This window comes from Plasmodium relictum (genome assembly GCF_900005765.1).
Source record: "Plasmodium relictum strain SGS1 genome assembly, chromosome: 12".
Classification (NCBI taxonomy): Eukaryota; Apicomplexa; class Aconoidasida; order Haemosporida; family Plasmodiidae; genus Plasmodium; species Plasmodium relictum.
In genome coordinates this window covers 2,254,160-2,271,198 of record NC_041690.1, presented here as the reverse complement: position 1 = coordinate 2,271,198, position 17,039 = coordinate 2,254,160, and the positions used below count along the sequence as shown (strand labels likewise).

General features: G+C 15.2%; 5 protein-coding genes and 2 non-coding genes across 7 annotated transcripts; 3 read left to right on the top strand and 4 right to left on the bottom strand.

Annotated features, from left to right (window-relative positions):
* Positions 1 to 506: 506 nt before the first annotated feature.
* On the bottom strand, positions 507 to 1,533 carry PRELSG_1258900 (hypothetical protein; the record flags this gene model as incomplete). The annotated part of the gene is made up of 4 exons (XM_028678403.1): positions 507 to 797; positions 885 to 1,006; positions 1,117 to 1,171; positions 1,432 to 1,533. 4 exons carry the CDS (start codon positions 1,531 to 1,533, stop codon positions 507 to 509), a joined length of 570 nt encoding a protein of 189 aa, XP_028534696.1.
* A 2,106-nt stretch (positions 1,534 to 3,639) lies between these two features.
* Positions 3,640 to 3,711, top strand: PRELSG_1258800. The gene has a single exon. It is a non-coding gene; the product is annotated as a tRNA-Met (tRNA).
* Positions 3,712 to 4,624: 913 nt separating this feature from the next.
* On the bottom strand, positions 4,625 to 4,696 carry PRELSG_1258700. Its single transcript has one exon. It is a non-coding gene; the product is annotated as a tRNA-Pro (tRNA).
* A 5,667-nt stretch (positions 4,697 to 10,363) lies between these two features.
* On the top strand, positions 10,364 to 11,239 carry PRELSG_1258600 (conserved Plasmodium protein, unknown function; the record flags this gene model as incomplete). The annotated part of the gene is made up of 1 exon (XM_028678402.1): positions 10,364 to 11,239. The coding sequence occupies one exon, from the start codon at positions 10,364 to 10,366 to the stop codon at positions 11,237 to 11,239; it is 876 nt and encodes a 291-aa protein (XP_028534695.1).
* Positions 11,240 to 12,633: 1,394 nt separating this feature from the next.
* PRELSG_1258500 (conserved Plasmodium protein, unknown function) lies at positions 12,634 to 13,578 on the bottom strand (the record flags this gene model as incomplete). The annotated part of the gene is made up of 2 exons (XM_028678401.1): positions 12,634 to 12,776; positions 13,245 to 13,578. 2 exons carry the CDS (start codon positions 13,576 to 13,578, stop codon positions 12,634 to 12,636), a joined length of 477 nt encoding a protein of 158 aa, XP_028534694.1.
* A 497-nt stretch (positions 13,579 to 14,075) lies between these two features.
* On the bottom strand, positions 14,076 to 14,952 carry PRELSG_1258400 (mitochondrial ribosomal protein L49 precursor, putative; the record flags this gene model as incomplete). Its single annotated transcript, XM_028678399.1, has 4 exons — positions 14,076 to 14,099; positions 14,332 to 14,430; positions 14,611 to 14,699; positions 14,838 to 14,952. The coding sequence occupies 4 exons, from the start codon at positions 14,950 to 14,952 to the stop codon at positions 14,076 to 14,078; spliced, it is 327 nt and encodes a 108-aa protein (XP_028534693.1).
* A 387-nt stretch (positions 14,953 to 15,339) lies between these two features.
* PRELSG_1258300 (conserved Plasmodium protein, unknown function) lies at positions 15,340 to 16,864 on the top strand (the record flags this gene model as incomplete). The annotated part of the gene is made up of 2 exons (XM_028678398.1): positions 15,340 to 16,633; positions 16,812 to 16,864. 2 exons carry the CDS (start codon positions 15,340 to 15,342, stop codon positions 16,862 to 16,864), a joined length of 1,347 nt encoding a protein of 448 aa, XP_028534692.1.
* Between the last annotated feature and the right edge of the window lie 175 nt (positions 16,865 to 17,039).

Below are 17,039 nucleotides of genomic sequence, written 5' to 3'. Positions count from 1 at the left end.
TATATATATATATATTTGTTTTATTTTGTTGTATATATTTAGAAATATTTATTTTATTTAAATACCAAATTCATAAAAAAATTTTGTTGTGGAGAATAAAAATTTACTTAAAACAAAAACAATTTCAAAAGGATTATAATAATGAAAATACACAAAAAATAAATAACCTGATTATTAACAAATATGGAATATTAAAAAAAAATTTATTTTTAATTTAATAATATAATTAGAAACATAAAATGTTGCTAAATTTGTATATATATTAATGTTTTATTACTTCAAAATTTTTTATATAATTTTTAAAAACAAAACTCATTAAAAATAGATAAATTTACAAAATTTAAATAATTCATATATGATATTATTATTTTTTTTTTGCTATAAATTTTTAATTTAACCTTTCTCCTCCTTCCAGTAAAAACTTTTTTAGTAATATGCGTTTGATCTTGAAACTAAAAAAGAAAGGGAATAATATTTCGTTTTAATTTTTTTTTTAGAAAATGAAATTACAATAATTCAAAACTTACAATTTTTGCATTAATAGCTAAACTATTTAATCTACTTTCTAATTTTGATAAATTGTCTTTATTTTTTAATGATGTTTCTATCCCTTTATGTATAGTTGATAATATTCTGACAATTTTTTTATCAAGTCTTTCAAAATTATTCATATATTCAGCATTATATTTTTTAATTAAATTCTGATAAAAACTTTTAAATGTTCTGGAATAATTATTCTTTGGTAGATTATGCAAATTTTTATAATCTATTTTATTTTCTAATTTATTTATACATTCCTAAATAAAGGGAAAGAAAAAAAAAAAAATTAAGAAATAAGAAGCTATCTTATAATAATTAATAGAATAATAAACAATATATATCACATCTAAAAACGAAAAAGCATATTTGTCGGGTATTTCTCCTTTTTTTGTTATAATGATATAAATTAATGTCAAGTTTTTGTTGTATATAGAATATATTATTCCATGCTCAAATGGAAATGTATCTCTTCCTCCTAAGAAATATATTTTTTTTTTTTATTTATAAATAAAAAAATTAATATGTTAAATATTCATTTTATTTTACTTTATTTTTTTTATTTTTTTGAAAAATGACCTGGAAATGCTCCTATAGAACTAGATTGAAAAAATAAATTTAAAGAACGCACTATCTATAGGAAAAAAAAAGTATTTATAAATATGTAAATCTTAATAGGATATAAATAATAAAAAATTTACAATTATTTTAAAATATTATTAAAAAAACAAAAATAATAATTTTTTTTTTAATATGAAGAAAATAGTAATATAAGAATAACAAAGTTCAAATTTTTGTCTTATATATATATATTAATTTTTATTTCTCAAAAATTTTTTTTAGTAAATACTTTTTTTTTAAATAACAGTATTTATTTATATTTCAAAAAATTACCTCTACTCTTAATTCTGATTCAGTTTTAATATAGTAAGTAAAAATAGGTATCTTGTCTCTAAATCGTACTATAGATGCATATATAATTATAAAATTCTTCATATTTAAAAATATTATTCTTTTTTATTAATTTTCTTTTTTAAATGAATAAATTCTTTTTAAATTAAAAATTATCTTATTATTACCCTATATAAATTTTTGTTTTATGTATAAGAATAAAAATTATCAATTCTTTAAAATATAAATGATTATATTCATTATTGAAAAGTCTTATAAAAAAAAATAAAAATAAAAAAAGAAAAGAACTTGAAGTATAATAAAATGAAAAACTTAATTATTATAAATGTAATAATAAATAAAGAAGATTAATAATCATTAGAATAAATATGATAAGAAAATTTCAGATGTATTATTTTTTTTTAGTTTTAAAAGATTTATATATTAAAAATATGCTTATCCGATATTTATATTATTATTTCACCAGAAAATTTTAAATAAAATGAATATTTCCAATATATAAAATTTTGTTCATATTTTTTTTTTATAAGATAGAATTTATTAAAGAAAATATTAAGCTATAATACAATGCTTTTATAAGTATAAATGTTAGTTAAAAAAATATATATATATATAATATTATTATGTCTAATGTTAAATCATTTTTATAAATTTTTTATTCTGTAATTATAGTAAAATATGAGTGAGAATAATATTTTTTTTCATAAATTTATAAATATTACTTATTTAAAATAAATAAAATATAGACATTTTCATTTATTCATTCTTAAATATAATGCTTGTAAAAATTGTAATTGTAAAAGAATTTTATAAAATTTTACCATTAAATTTAGTATAAGAGATATAATATTCATCCATGTATTTTATTTTATTATTATTATTGTTATTTTTTATTTTTTATCTTTTATTTATTATTTTCTCTTCTTTTTTCTTTTTTAGTTTTATTTATATTAAAGAAAAAAAAGTAAAAATATTTTAGAGTGCTTTTATTAAATAGAATCCTATTTATCGTAATTCAAAATAAAATTAGATAAAATATTTAGTGTTAAAAATGATTGATAATTTTTTTTAGAATAATTGTAATAGAAAAATAACTTTTAATACTAGTTTTTACATTTTATATTAAAATAGTAAAAAAAGTTTCATAAAATACTATTTTCATTAATTTTTTTATATTTTATCATATAATAATTTCACTTAGCTATTTATGATTTGCATATTTTAAATTTGTAGTAGAGTACTAGTAGACAATTATAATTTTTAACTTTAATTTTTTAATTGCATATATTAATGTTTTGTTAAAATTACATTAAATATATATGACTTTATATTTTCAATATATCATAATATTTAAAAAGAATTATTATAGAAAAAAAAACTAAATCATTTAATGAATAATCAATTCAATATGAGGTAACATTACACTATTTTCTGTATTTCAAAATAATACTATTAATAATGATAAGAAAAAAAAACTTTTTTTAAAAATTCATTGTTCTAATATTTACATTTTATTATTTAAAGTTTTGCTTTTATATGCAGTACTTTTTTTTTACGTTATCTTTAAGTTTTAGATATTGGAATTGCGTATAATTTTCTTATATTTCTCAAAGTATATATTCATATATTTTTAAAGAATTTTTAATATTCTTTAAAAATTTTTGGTACATCGTTTACTAAACATATACGTATATATAAAAATAAAAAATTCATTCTTCCTATATATTAAAAATATATGCATAAGTATCTATTTTTTAATAAATAAATAATTATTAAAAATTTTAAATTTCTCCTTAAAGCATGCTCATATGTAAATATGACATATTGTAACCAAATACATATATATATTTATATAATTTATAATTTAGAAAAAATTATGATTATTATTAGAAAGCCATTCACAAATGTGAATATCATATAATAAAAATATTCTAAAAATTTTTTCCTTTATTATCTTCATTAAATATGTTTGTATTCTATCCATTAAACAAAATTTTTTGATATAAAAAAAATTTTTAAAAATATAATTTTTTATTGTTAGTAAATTTATTTTCGATATATGCATACTTCTATTTGGTTATATATTTTTTCAAAAAAAAAAAAAAGTGAAAAAAAGTAGATTAAAAAAAAAAATCCAAGGTAAAAAAGTAAAATTTTGTTTTGTTTTATAGAATGACAATTTCAATTGAAAGCAGCGTAGCTCAGAGGAAGAGTGGGGGGCTCATAACCCCCAGGACCGTGGATCGAAACCACGCGCTGCTATTTTCATAATAAAAAAGTATTATAAAAATTAATTAATATAATATATTTTAAAGTTATTATATAAATTAAATTATTGTTATTTAAAATTTTTAGAGTTGTATTGTTTGAAATATAAGTATATTTTGATAAATTGAAATATTTATATCTAAAAAAATTTTTTAAATTTCTTACTTCTATGTACTTTTTTATAAAAATATTTTTCTTACCTAAATTTTGTATTTTTCATGTTGTATATATGTAATTTATTATATATATATATTTGTTTGCTAAATTTTTAGTAATTGTATATATAATCTTTGGAAATTTTATTATCCATATTTTTGTTTATCACATTTGAAGAATTCACTTTCATATTATTAATAATACATTTTTAAGCACTATTCAAAACAATTATATGAAAAAAATTCATAAAATATAAATGTTATTTTTTTGTAAGTATAATATTACTTTTTTTATTGGTTATATCAGCAAATATTAATTGCATATAGATTTTTTAAAAACTAGTATAAACATACTAAAAATTTTTACTTTATCAGATCTATTTATCTTATATTTCTATAATTATTTTTTTTTTTCTTTTTTCCTAATAAAAAAAAATTCAATAGTATACAATGTTAATAGGATAATTTTCTTTTATATCCTTTAATAATAAAATTAATTAACCATATACTTTTAGAAATTTCTATTTTTTGCCTTTTAAACCATAAGTAAAAATTTAAATAAAATTATAAACTATTCAAAATTCGCCAAATATAGTATCATTTCCAAAAATTAAAAAAAATGACTTATCATTTTTATTTAATAAAAAACACTAATACATCTAAATAATAAAAGCTACAATACACCCACAAGATAAATAAATATTATCTTTTAAATAAAATAAATTTATTAAAAATTTTTTAGTGATCAAACTGGGCTACTCCGGGAATTGAACCCGGGACCTCTCGCACCCAAAGCGAGAATCATACCACTAGACTAAGTAGCCATCTATAACCTTTCTAAATTAATTTGTTTTACTTTTTTTTAGAAATTCATTAAAATTATAAAACACATCCCTTCAACTGTTCTATTATTGAATATAAAATATTTTTAATTAAAATTTTATAATTTTGAGCAATAATGTTCTTTAATATTATTTAATTTATAAAGAAAAAAAATACACAATTTAAGAAAGATATATAAAATGTAAACTCCATATACATTCTTATTTTATTTCATGTAAAATATTTTATTAAAACTATGCTTAAAACATTTTTATTAAAATAATCTTGGGAATTAAATTTTTTTTTGCTTTTATTTTATTTCTTTTTCTCTTTTTAAATATTTTTCATGTTTTTTATTGAAATTCGTGATTAAGACAAAAAAGGAAAAAACAAGAGGTAACTAAATATATAGAAAACTTATATGTTTGTATTTTCGAAATTAAAAAAAAAAAATTTAAATATTTATATATTAGATATTTTAGTTAATTCAACCAAGATCTTTTAATTAATGTAATTCTTTTTATGAATTGCATATAAAAAATGAAATTTTATCTATAGCTTAATTATGAATTGCTCTTATTAACAAAATTAGTTTATATTATTGTATTAATATTAAAATATTAATAAAAATTTAAAAAAAAATAAAAAAAATAAAGATAATGTAAATTTATAATATTGCTTTTTATAAAATAACCTATATTATTCAATTTTCCATACTAAAAATTTTGCAATAAATAATGTTCAAGTTGTTGCAACAAAAAAAAAAAAATAAATAATTTCTATATTAAGAATATATTCCAGGGTAAAATAGCATTTATGCAAAATAATTATTTCTTATAGACTTAATTTTTCTAGAAAGACTGAAGTAGAACTTTTCATTTTATTAGTATACATTATGTAAATATATATATTGGTTAAATAAAAGAAAAAAAAAATGTACTATTAAAAAAATTATCTTTATTAAAATAAAAAAATGTAAAAAAATAAAATAAAAAATTTCAATTTATTTAATTTTTTTCTTTTTTTTTCTGTTAACATATCTTAGTAAATTTAGTGTTTAATTTATATTAATTTGTAACGCAATATTAATTTATAAAAATTTTAATTTAATATATATATTTTTAAATGGTTATTTTAAGGAATTAATAAAAAACATTAATATTTCTTATTCCTAAATTATTGTAAAGCATTTACTTGAACATGTTTCTTTTATTGTTTCAAAATTTTTAATTTTTGAGTCAAATAATTATATGATAATTCATTACATATATTTTAAGATCTTATAAGAATAGTAGCATTCCATTTTTTACAAAACTACTACTGAAACCTTTGAAATTCTTAAATATATAAAGTTACCAGAAAGTTCGAAATTCATTTCCAGTATTATTATTTAACAGAAAAAAATAACGTCTTCATAAACAATAACAATAGATATATATTAATTTATTTTTATTAAAATATAATATTTGTTAGTTATATTTTTTTATTCAAAAAAAGGGGAAAATTATTAAATGCTTATCAATACAGTATTTGTGATTTATAAAAAAACTATTATTACTATTGTAAATTTTTTGAACAAATAAATTTCTTTATAAATATTTCATTTTTTTTTACTTTTTTACTCCTTAATGATACTTTTAAAAACTATTATATTAAAATTATGTAAAAATAAGTTTCCTTTTTTTTTTTTTCATCTAATATATTACAAATAGTTTGCTATTTTTCCTATAAATAATTATATCTTTGTAAAAAAAATAATAATAATAATAATATAATTAAATTATAATATATTTCCTAATCTATTAATCTACTACACGTTGCATTTAAAAATAAAAAGTTATAATGTTAATTGTCTATCAAGTACACGTAAATTAAAAAAAATAAATAAATAAAATAAAATAAAATAAAATAAAATAAAATAAATGAATAGAAAAGTGTATAATATAATAAAATTAATTATAATTTTATAAATATTACTTTAAATTTTTTAAGAAATAGAAAGTTCATGATTTAATAGATAATTTATTACGTGCTATAAATAAATAATATCATTAGAACTTACGAATTAATCTAAATTTGAAATATACTATAAGATTTAGACAAGATTGAACGAAAAAGAATAAATAATTTTGTGAGATAAAAATTTTCTTAATATGAAAAATAATAAAAATTAAATAAATTCATCTAGAAAAATATAAAAACAAAAAAAAAAAGCTGAATAAATAAACGTTTATAAGTGTAATTTTTTTAAAGAATCTAATATTAAATTGCCTTTTTTTTTTTTTATTTTCATTTTTATTAAATTTTCTCTTTTTTTTTCACTTAACGGGTGTAAAACCAAAAAAAAAAGAAAAAGAAAAATCACCAAAACAATGTGCACCTTTATTTTAAAAGTCATTAAATACGCTCAGGGAAGGTTAAATTTTATATTTATAAATAGAAAAGGAGAAATTGAAGTTCAAAAAAAAAAAAAAAAAAACAAGTATAAATTAATCTTACAATTATATTAAATCTACAAAGAAAAAAAAATTTCTAACATCAAAAAAAAAAAAAAAAAAAAAAAATTGTACATTTCTAAGTAGTTAGAACTATTTGATATTAAATGCGTCTTTTTAGTATAATTAAAAAAAAATGGCAATAATAATTTTTTAATAAATAAATTTTCTTTAAAAAAAAAAAAAATGAATAAGATGAGAAAAAAATATAAATAAATTTATTTGAATATATATATCTATATATATATACATATATATATGTACTCTTTTTTAAATTTCTTTGAACATTTTCATTTTTTTTTTTTTTTTTGCATAAAAATATTTTTCATTGAATTAAATTTTCTTATGATTTACATGACCGTTATGTTTTTTCATACTATATATAAGGATTCATATGAAAAATAAATATAGATAGGGAATTCTTTTTTATAAAGTTATACTTATTCATTTTATATACCTAATCTAAAACTAATATTTATTAATAGGACAATTTTTTTTCTTTGTTTCATTTTCTCTCCTCTTTTTTTTTCTTAATTTTTTCTTTTATTATTTGCATGTATTGTGTACTTTGTAAAAAAAAGAAAAAAAAAAATGAAAAATAAATATATATATATATATATATATATATTATATTTATAATTTTTTCTGTTGTTAAAGTTAGTTTTTAATTAATTTTTTATATTTCATGTGAGAATTTAAAAGTGCGTATATTTATATTTTGAAATTTTTAGAAAGCATTTAATGATATTTAAAACAGAAGTGAATCGTTTTTTAAAAAATTACTACTATACTTTAATAATTGCACTTTTAACTATTATATTTAAAAAATTAAGAAAATAATATATATATAATACTTAATGAAAAAGGAAGAGAAATAAATTTCAATATTTTTTCATTTTTATATTCCTGAAAAAAAAAAATTGAATATTAAAATTGCACGGGCACAAACTAAAGTAGTTCTCAAAAAAAAATTTTTATATTTTGTTATATATATATATATATATATATATGAGATTTTTTTTTCTTTTTTATTTATTTTTGTAATAATAATAAATTTATTTACTTAACTTTTTTAATTATTCTACATTTAATTTTATTTAATTTATATTTTTATAATTTAAGATAAAAAGAATAAAAAAAAAAAAAAAAATTTAATGTAACATGCTTTTTAATATGTATACATTATTTGTCTATAATTAATGTTTTACTTAAAAAATATTTATATATTTTTTATATAATTTTTTTTTTTTTTTTTTAATGAATATATCAACAAAAAAAGTAAAAATTTTTAAATAATATAAAATATTATGTATTCTTTTTAACTAATTAAATGTTCAATGATCATATATTAATAGTGTATATTGATGAATATACAAGAGAAAAAAAAAAAAAAGAATAAAGATAGAAAAAGTCAAAAATATATACAAATTTTTAAAAAATAAAAAAAAAATATTTTTAATACAATAAATGCCATGTATATATATATATGTATTTTATGTAAGGGAAAAATAGATAATATGAATAAGTATTCATTATTATATTGACGATTGCATCGTAAAATTTTTCTGGAATTATTTTTTTAAATATATATATACTTATATATTTACTAATTATATTGAATAAAAAAAAAAAAATAATAATTAATATTATTCTTAATTTAATAAAGTATATTATTACATATACATTATGTTCAAAGATTGTATTCATTTTAATGTATTCATGCATGAATAAAAAATAAAAATATAAAAAAAATAAAAGAAAAAAAAATGTTACTCTTTATATACAGAAAATATATTAAGTATAAAATATATATATAGAACAATATATATATATATATATTCTTATAATGAATTAAAGAGTGTATTTTTATTGTCTAAAAATAATATGTATTATTTATAATTTTTAATGGCCTTTTAATTTTTTTATTAATGAAGAAAAAAAAATGAAGATAATTTTTATAATATTTAATTAAGAAATATTTTAATAATATGCCTATTCTTTGGTAAAAAGTTTTATTTGATAAATAATTTTTTATAGTATTTTGTTAAAACATACTACACTATCTTGCATATACATATATATGTGAAAGCATTAATTGCTCTTTTAAAATAAGATAAATATATATATATATACATATAACTTTTATTTTATGCATTTAAACTTATAAAGATTTATTGTTTTATATATATATATATATATTATATTTTTTTTTTTTAATTCACCATATTTAATAGTTTAAAAAAAAAAAAAAAGAGAAAATTTTTTTTTTTTTTTTTTGTTAGAATAATTCTATATATTAAAATTTAAATATATATATATATATTTATTTATTTATTTATTTATTTATTTATTTATTTATATTTTTATATACTTATATTTTTATATATTTATATGATTTTCTTAATTTTATAAATAATCTTTTTTTTTTTACAGTTTTAATTATTTGTTAAAATTAACTTGATAATTTTTTTTTTAATATTTAATGGCAATTTATATTGTATAACTACGTTTATTTCATATATTTTAATACAACATATTAAATGATTTTAACAATATTTAATGAAAAGAATTTATGCTGAAATTCATTTTTACATTGTAAAAAGTAAAAAGAGGAGTAAAAAGAGAATTTGATTTATATAAAATATATGGCATATTTATGTTGAAAAAAGCTTTATATATATATGTATATATAAATTTTTTAATTTATATTTGATACTATATTACATCGCTTAATATTTTTGTTTATATATATTTATAATCAAGAATAATGTTATGATAATATAAAAATATATATTATTGAATTTTTTATTTTTAAAATTCATATATTACATAAAATGAATTAATGCAGTTTATACTTGTTACCTATTTTAATACATTTATTATAATTAAAAAGAAATTATATTTATTTTATTGAAAATTAATTAAAACATTTAATTAATAAAAATTATGAACACTTTTCCTACTTTATGAAAAAAAAAGAAAAAAAAAAAGGTATAAAATTTTGTCTTTTTTTTTTTTTTATAAGATATACATACATTTACAAAATATATTATTAATTCTTCATATTTTTGTGAAATAAGTTAATAAAAAGTGCAATATTTATTTTGTATTGCTTTTGAAAAAAAAAAAAACAGAAATATATTATAAAATATAACAAAATAAGGTAAAATAATAATGGCTCTATTAAATATAAAAAATAATGCAAATATTTCATTGCATTCAATGAGATATTCAGATTTACAACTTGATTATAATAGTGATTCTTCTTCAAATGAAGAATCTCCTTTTTTTTCAGTTGGTGATTTTTCTAATGAACTTCATAGTAGTTTTGATGATATTTCAGATTATATTTTAGTAGATGAATCAGACATAAAAAGAGAAAGGTCAGAAAATACTAGTAGCGAAAATAACGAAACTACTTCAACAAAAGATGTTGAAATAAAAAAACACGAAAATGTAAAAATTGAAAAAAAATTGAAAAATTCCAATTATTTAGAGGAGAGTAAAAGCAACAGTGATAATAATAATGACAGTAATAATAATAACAGTGATAATAATAATAGTAACAATAATAATAATAATGTTAATAATAATAATAAAAAGCAATGTTTTAGTAGAACATTAGGAACAGAAGGTAGAAAAAGAATGCTTAAATTATTAAGAAAAGCATATAAATATAATGAAGAATGCAAATTAATTATGAAAAATAAAAACCCTCCTCTATCAATAAGTTACTTACCTTATTTTAATTTATCAATGCTATGGCAATTAGCTGAAGATTTTGGTGTCTTTAATGAGGCTTTAAAAATTCACAGAGAATGCATAAAAAAAAGAAATTCTAATGTTCGATTTAGATCTAATGGGAAAACATCAAATAATTATAATTTTCAAGAATTAAATAAAAATGCAAAATCATCCAAATCAGAGTATATGTCTGACTATATAGGCTCAAATATAGATACTCAAACTGGAGAAGATTGTGAAGTGGCTAATACAACTTTGAACGATGATATTCAAGGAAAAAGGAAAAGAAAGAAAAGTAGCAATTAAAAAAAAATACGTAGTTATGAATTCTTGAATAAATATATAAGCATTTCAAAAATAGAAAGATAAACATTATCTATGCAATATATTATATATATAATTTTTAGATGGTTTCTATTTAAAAATTATTTTACCATATATACTTCTTTAATTGTTTGTGTTATTTTTATTATATAATTTAACGTTTTTATTATACTTTTGGTTATATATATACAATTTTTTTTTTTTTTAAAAATTTTTTAATTTTAAATTTCTTTATATTTAATTTAAACTTTTTATATGACTTTATATATATATATATTATTTTTAATTTTATTTGAATATCTAATTTTTTATTTACAATTTTTTAATATTATTTTAATTATATATTAACTTTTTTTTTTTTTATCTATGTTCATACTATATTTTGCATATATATTTATATAATATATTTTTTTCTTGAATTATGACAATATAATTTTAAGCTTTAGTTTTAATAATGTAATCCTATTTATTTTTTTACTTTTTCGTATTAATTATTTATATATTATATTTTATCAAATTCATATTTTGTATAAATTTATTTTGATTTTTAAGTACAACTTTCAGAATATTTAATATATAGAATATTTTATTATTATTATTATTATTATCATATATAAAATATACTTGTGTATATACGTTTTAAAGCTAGTGCATACATATGCAAATATATTTCTTATTAAAACTTTTTACATGATACTTTTATTTATTTTATTTATGGTTGAAATTATTTTATTTTATCTTTTTTAAATATGTCATATTTTAAAAATGAAGAATAAAAAAAAAAAAGTAAAAATAAAATAAATGAAAAATTTCTATTCTTTTAAATAAATAAAATAGTAAAAGAACATTCATGAACTTTTTATAGAATAACTTTTAAAATATAAATGCAATAATTAAATAGTAACATTTAAATAATTATTATTAGAATAATATTTATAATGAAAGGTAATATATTTTATAACTTAAAAATAAAGATAGTTATATGGTGTTTTTAACTTTTTTTTTTTATTTTTAATTATTATTCTATATTAATAGAAAAATGTAACTTTTCCTTTTTACAAAGAAATTTTTTGTAAATTTTTTATAATAATAAACATAGAAATTTAAAGTTTTTAAACAGAAAAAAAAAAAAAATCTAAAAATATATAATGTAAAATAATTTTTTTTCTAATACTGTTTTAAAGTATAATACATAAAATACACAAATTTTTGTTAAAATATAATAGGTCTAATAAGAATCTAAATAAGAATTATAAATTAAAATATTAAAAAAGAAAAAAAGAAAAAAGAAAAAAGAAAAGAACTTTTGTTAAATTGTTAGGTAATATATGTAATAAAAACATAGAATATTATATATATTTTTTATTTCCTTAAATTTAATCTTTATTTTTCCATTTACTAAATACATTTAATTTATTGTTTACTAATAATCTATAATATATGAAATATATCCAAAAGGATATGTGTAAATAAAATAAAATATTCATTGATATATTTAGCATCATTTTGCTTCCAATTCCTAAAAAATATAAATAAAATAAAATAATGAAGAAGAAATGCAAATACATAAAATAAATTTGCGAGTTACTTTTATGATAAATTTTATATGTATGTTCGTGAAATTTATATAAAAACAATATTTTTAAATCATTTTCTTTCTTTTATATTTACTTAAAAATAATATAAATATTAATGATATGATAATGTATGTTTATTCAATTTAATAATAATATTATTTATTCTTTATATTATTATATATTTCTATTATATATGTGATATGATGTACATCAAAATAATACATTTTCCATTATAACGAATTATGTTTCATATATATATATATATATATATTTATTTATTTAAAGATTTTAATAATGATATATATTAGCATTCTTAGTAATATTATTATAATAATATATATAAATGCCCTTTTATGTATAGTAATTTAAAAAAGGTTATAAAAGTATATTAATTTTTTAAATAAATATACCTGCCCATTCTTCATTATCCATTTGAATATAAAAAATATTATTTTTGGGGTCAAAACTTGTTTTAGGAACACCTGTTAATGAAGCTCTTGAAAAGTCATGATTTAAATCTAAATATCTTGCACATCTTTTTGTTTTTTTTTTTATTGTTGATATCATTTCTCTGAATTTCCAGTAGAAATCACTCCCATGTGTTGGTTTGCCAACATAAATTAATTTTCTTTCATTTAAATTATTCGAAGTATTTTTGCTAATTACATTACTTCCATATTTTAATAATCCATTAAATTTGTTTTTCGTTAGATCGTCAATTTTAAACAATAAATTTTTACTCATTTTTCTTTTTCTTTTTTATTAAAATTTTTTTTATTTATAATAAGTATCAAATTAAAACAGCACACTATAACATTGTTTTTGATAAAATAATTTATATATTTAATATATTTATATATGCATTACATATATAATATATATATATATAAAGTATCATATAATTGTTTTTATTTTATTCACTACTTAATTTTATTTAATTTTAATTTTTTTTTATGTTTTATTATATTTTAAGATAATTTATTTTATTTTAATTTTTTTATTTTAATTTTTTTATTTTAATTTTTTTATTTTAATTATTTTTATTATTTTTTTTTTTAAGCACTTTTTAATTTCACATATAGTATTATTGTACATGATATTTCAATTTTTTTAATCTTTTTTTTTTTTTTTATTAAATAAAAAAAACCATAAAAATTCACAAAGGCATGATTAAAAAAAAAAAGTTTCCTATTAACAAAAATCCTAAATAGTATAATTGTTAAATTGTAAAAAATTTTATTTTAATATCCAATGTATTTAAAATACTGTAAAAAAAAAAAAAAAAAGAGAAAATAAAATGAAATAAAATAAAATGAAATAAAATAAAATGAAATAAGATAAAATAAGATGAAATAAAATAGAACAATATGAAAAATATCCAAATTCTATAAAAAATTATAATTTTATATAAATGCTAAAAGTGATATATATTTTTTTATTATTATATATTTCTTAAAATGTTAATGTTAAACTAAATTAAAAAACATATATAATTACTTCTTTTATTTTCTTTTTGTGATTTCCTTTAATCATAAAGCAGTCAGGTTTTTCTATAACATTACTATTACAAATTGATTCAATTTCTTTTTTCAGTACCTTGAAATAATAATTAGAATGTAGAAATTAAAAAGAAGCTATATATAATTTATAAAATCTATAGAAATATACGAAATTAACAATAATTATTTTTATATAAAAAAATAAAAAACATTAATTCTATTAAATATTAGTTAAAGATAAAAACATTATTGTATATATATTAATAAATGCCCATACTTCTTTATTTCCTTTTATTTTTCTTATGACAGTTATTACAAGATTTTTTCTATTTTTATATTTAAGAAAGACTGGTAAATTATCTGATGCTGAAAAATAAAAAAAAGCATTCTCATTTATATACATATTTTTTATCTTGTATTTTGTAAAAATAGGATAAATACCATTCGCATTGTATTTTACAATTTTTCATATTATATTTTTAAAATTTAAATTTTAAAGAGTACCTGTTCTTCTTATGTAAAAAGGAATTCTATTAATTTTTTTTCTATAAGCATTTATATACTCATTATAAATACTTAAGTAAAACTTAGGCATATACATAAATTTGAAAACGTTCATAATTTTTCGGTAAAAAAAAAAAATATATAAATTATGTATCTATTGTAATAATATTGTTTAAACTACGAAAATACTACCTTATTATAATTTTTTTTATTACAAAATTTTGTCATTTTATTTATTTTCTTTTTTTTGTTATTTATCTTTTTGACATTAGTTTTAAGAGAAATAAATTAAAAAAAAAAAAAAGTTAAATTTTAAATTTATTTATAAAAATATAAAACTTCATTGAAATTTTAATCTATTTTAAATTTTATAATTATTATTATATATACGTATAAAATACATTTTATAATTTTTTTTTTTTTTATTTATAAATGATGAATATATATATAAATAGAATAAATAAAGATATTTTAAAGATGAAAAGAATATAACGTTAGAAGTATGAATAGATTAATAAGAAAAAGTATTTTTTCTCTTTATGTATTTAAAAATGATATGAAAACATTAATAAACAAAAATGCTGATTATGAATTTATTAAAACTGTAAGTAAAAAAAGGAAAGAAAAGAGTTTTAAAAATATACTTTTTAGTGTTAGTTTAATTAATTTAAGCATATTCTTCTTTACATTACAAAATTATTATTCAAAAAAAAATAAAGATTATTATAATTTTAATGATATAACAGTTGTTGATCATTTTGTTTTAAGTGAATTTGTTAGTTCTATTGGAATTAATAATTTATATGTATATTTAAAAAATAATTTTTATAACAAATTGACAAGTCATTTGCAAAATGAAGCATACTCATTTAAAGAAAATTCATTTTTAAGTTTATTGGAAACTCTATGTAAAAATAAAAATACGTTCAATGAAATACAAAAAAACGAAAAGGAATTTGATTTATTAACATATATTTTTGAGAAAGTAAAAGATGAAAATATAGAATATACAAAAAAAAAAATTTATTCATCCATTTTATTTTATTATATAAGATATTCGGATGAATTATTTTTTACATATGACCAAATGCAGCAATTAGTATATAACAAAAATTTATTTTATAACCTAAAAAATAAGGAAGAAATTATATCATATTTGCTATTGAAAATTTTAAAAAATGAAAAGTGCATTTCTGAAATATATGAAAAAGAGAAGGAAATAATTAAAATATATTCACATAATAATAATGAATTAAATAATGTGATAACAAGTAATAATAGTTCTATAATAAATTTTTTAATTTCAAGTAAAAATGATAATAAAATAAATGAGAAATCAATAATGAAATTTTATTACTCTGTTAAAAAAAATAGTGAAAATTATTACAAGCAAGAATCATTACGTATACTTGAAAGTTACCTTAATAAAATTAATGTTCCTATATTCTTTAAAAAAAATGTTACAGTAGATAAAAAAAAAAATTATAATAATATTATGAATAAAATTTATTTGAAATATTTTGAAAATACAGTTCTTTATACCTTCTTTTTTTCTTTTATTCTACATAATATTAATGCAAAAGAATATAATTTGAAGACATATATTAAGGCTTTTAAAGACATATATAAAAGCATTTGCACAAACTGTATTATAAATTCATTATTTTTAATTGAAAAATCAGTGATTAATAATTTAGGTATTAATAAAGAAGCAAATTTGTTTCTTTTAATATCCTTTTTATTTAATATATTAAATTCTCTATCATTTTCTTATGCTATGTACAAATGCAAATATGGTATAACAAAAAATAAAATAAAATAAATAAATATAATAAAATATAATAGAATATATGTAAAAAAAAAAAAAGAAAAAAAAAAAAAAACAGTAGAAAATAAGCCTTTATACATAATATATTAAAAAAAAAAAATAAAATAAGTAAATAATTAAAAAATTTTAATTTTTTTTTTTTTCAGCATTAGTTTCCCTATTGTTTTCACAAATGATTAAAGACGATTTTTTTCTTTAGTATTTTTTTTTATTTGAAATTTGACAAATAAATAAGAAAAAAAAAAAAAACGTATGCAACATTTTTACAAAAAAAAGGTATTAACTTATTTGTTATAAAAAGAAAAAAAAGACAAAAAATATACGTAATATTTTTTTTAATACAAAATATATAAAAATACAAAAAAAAAAAAATT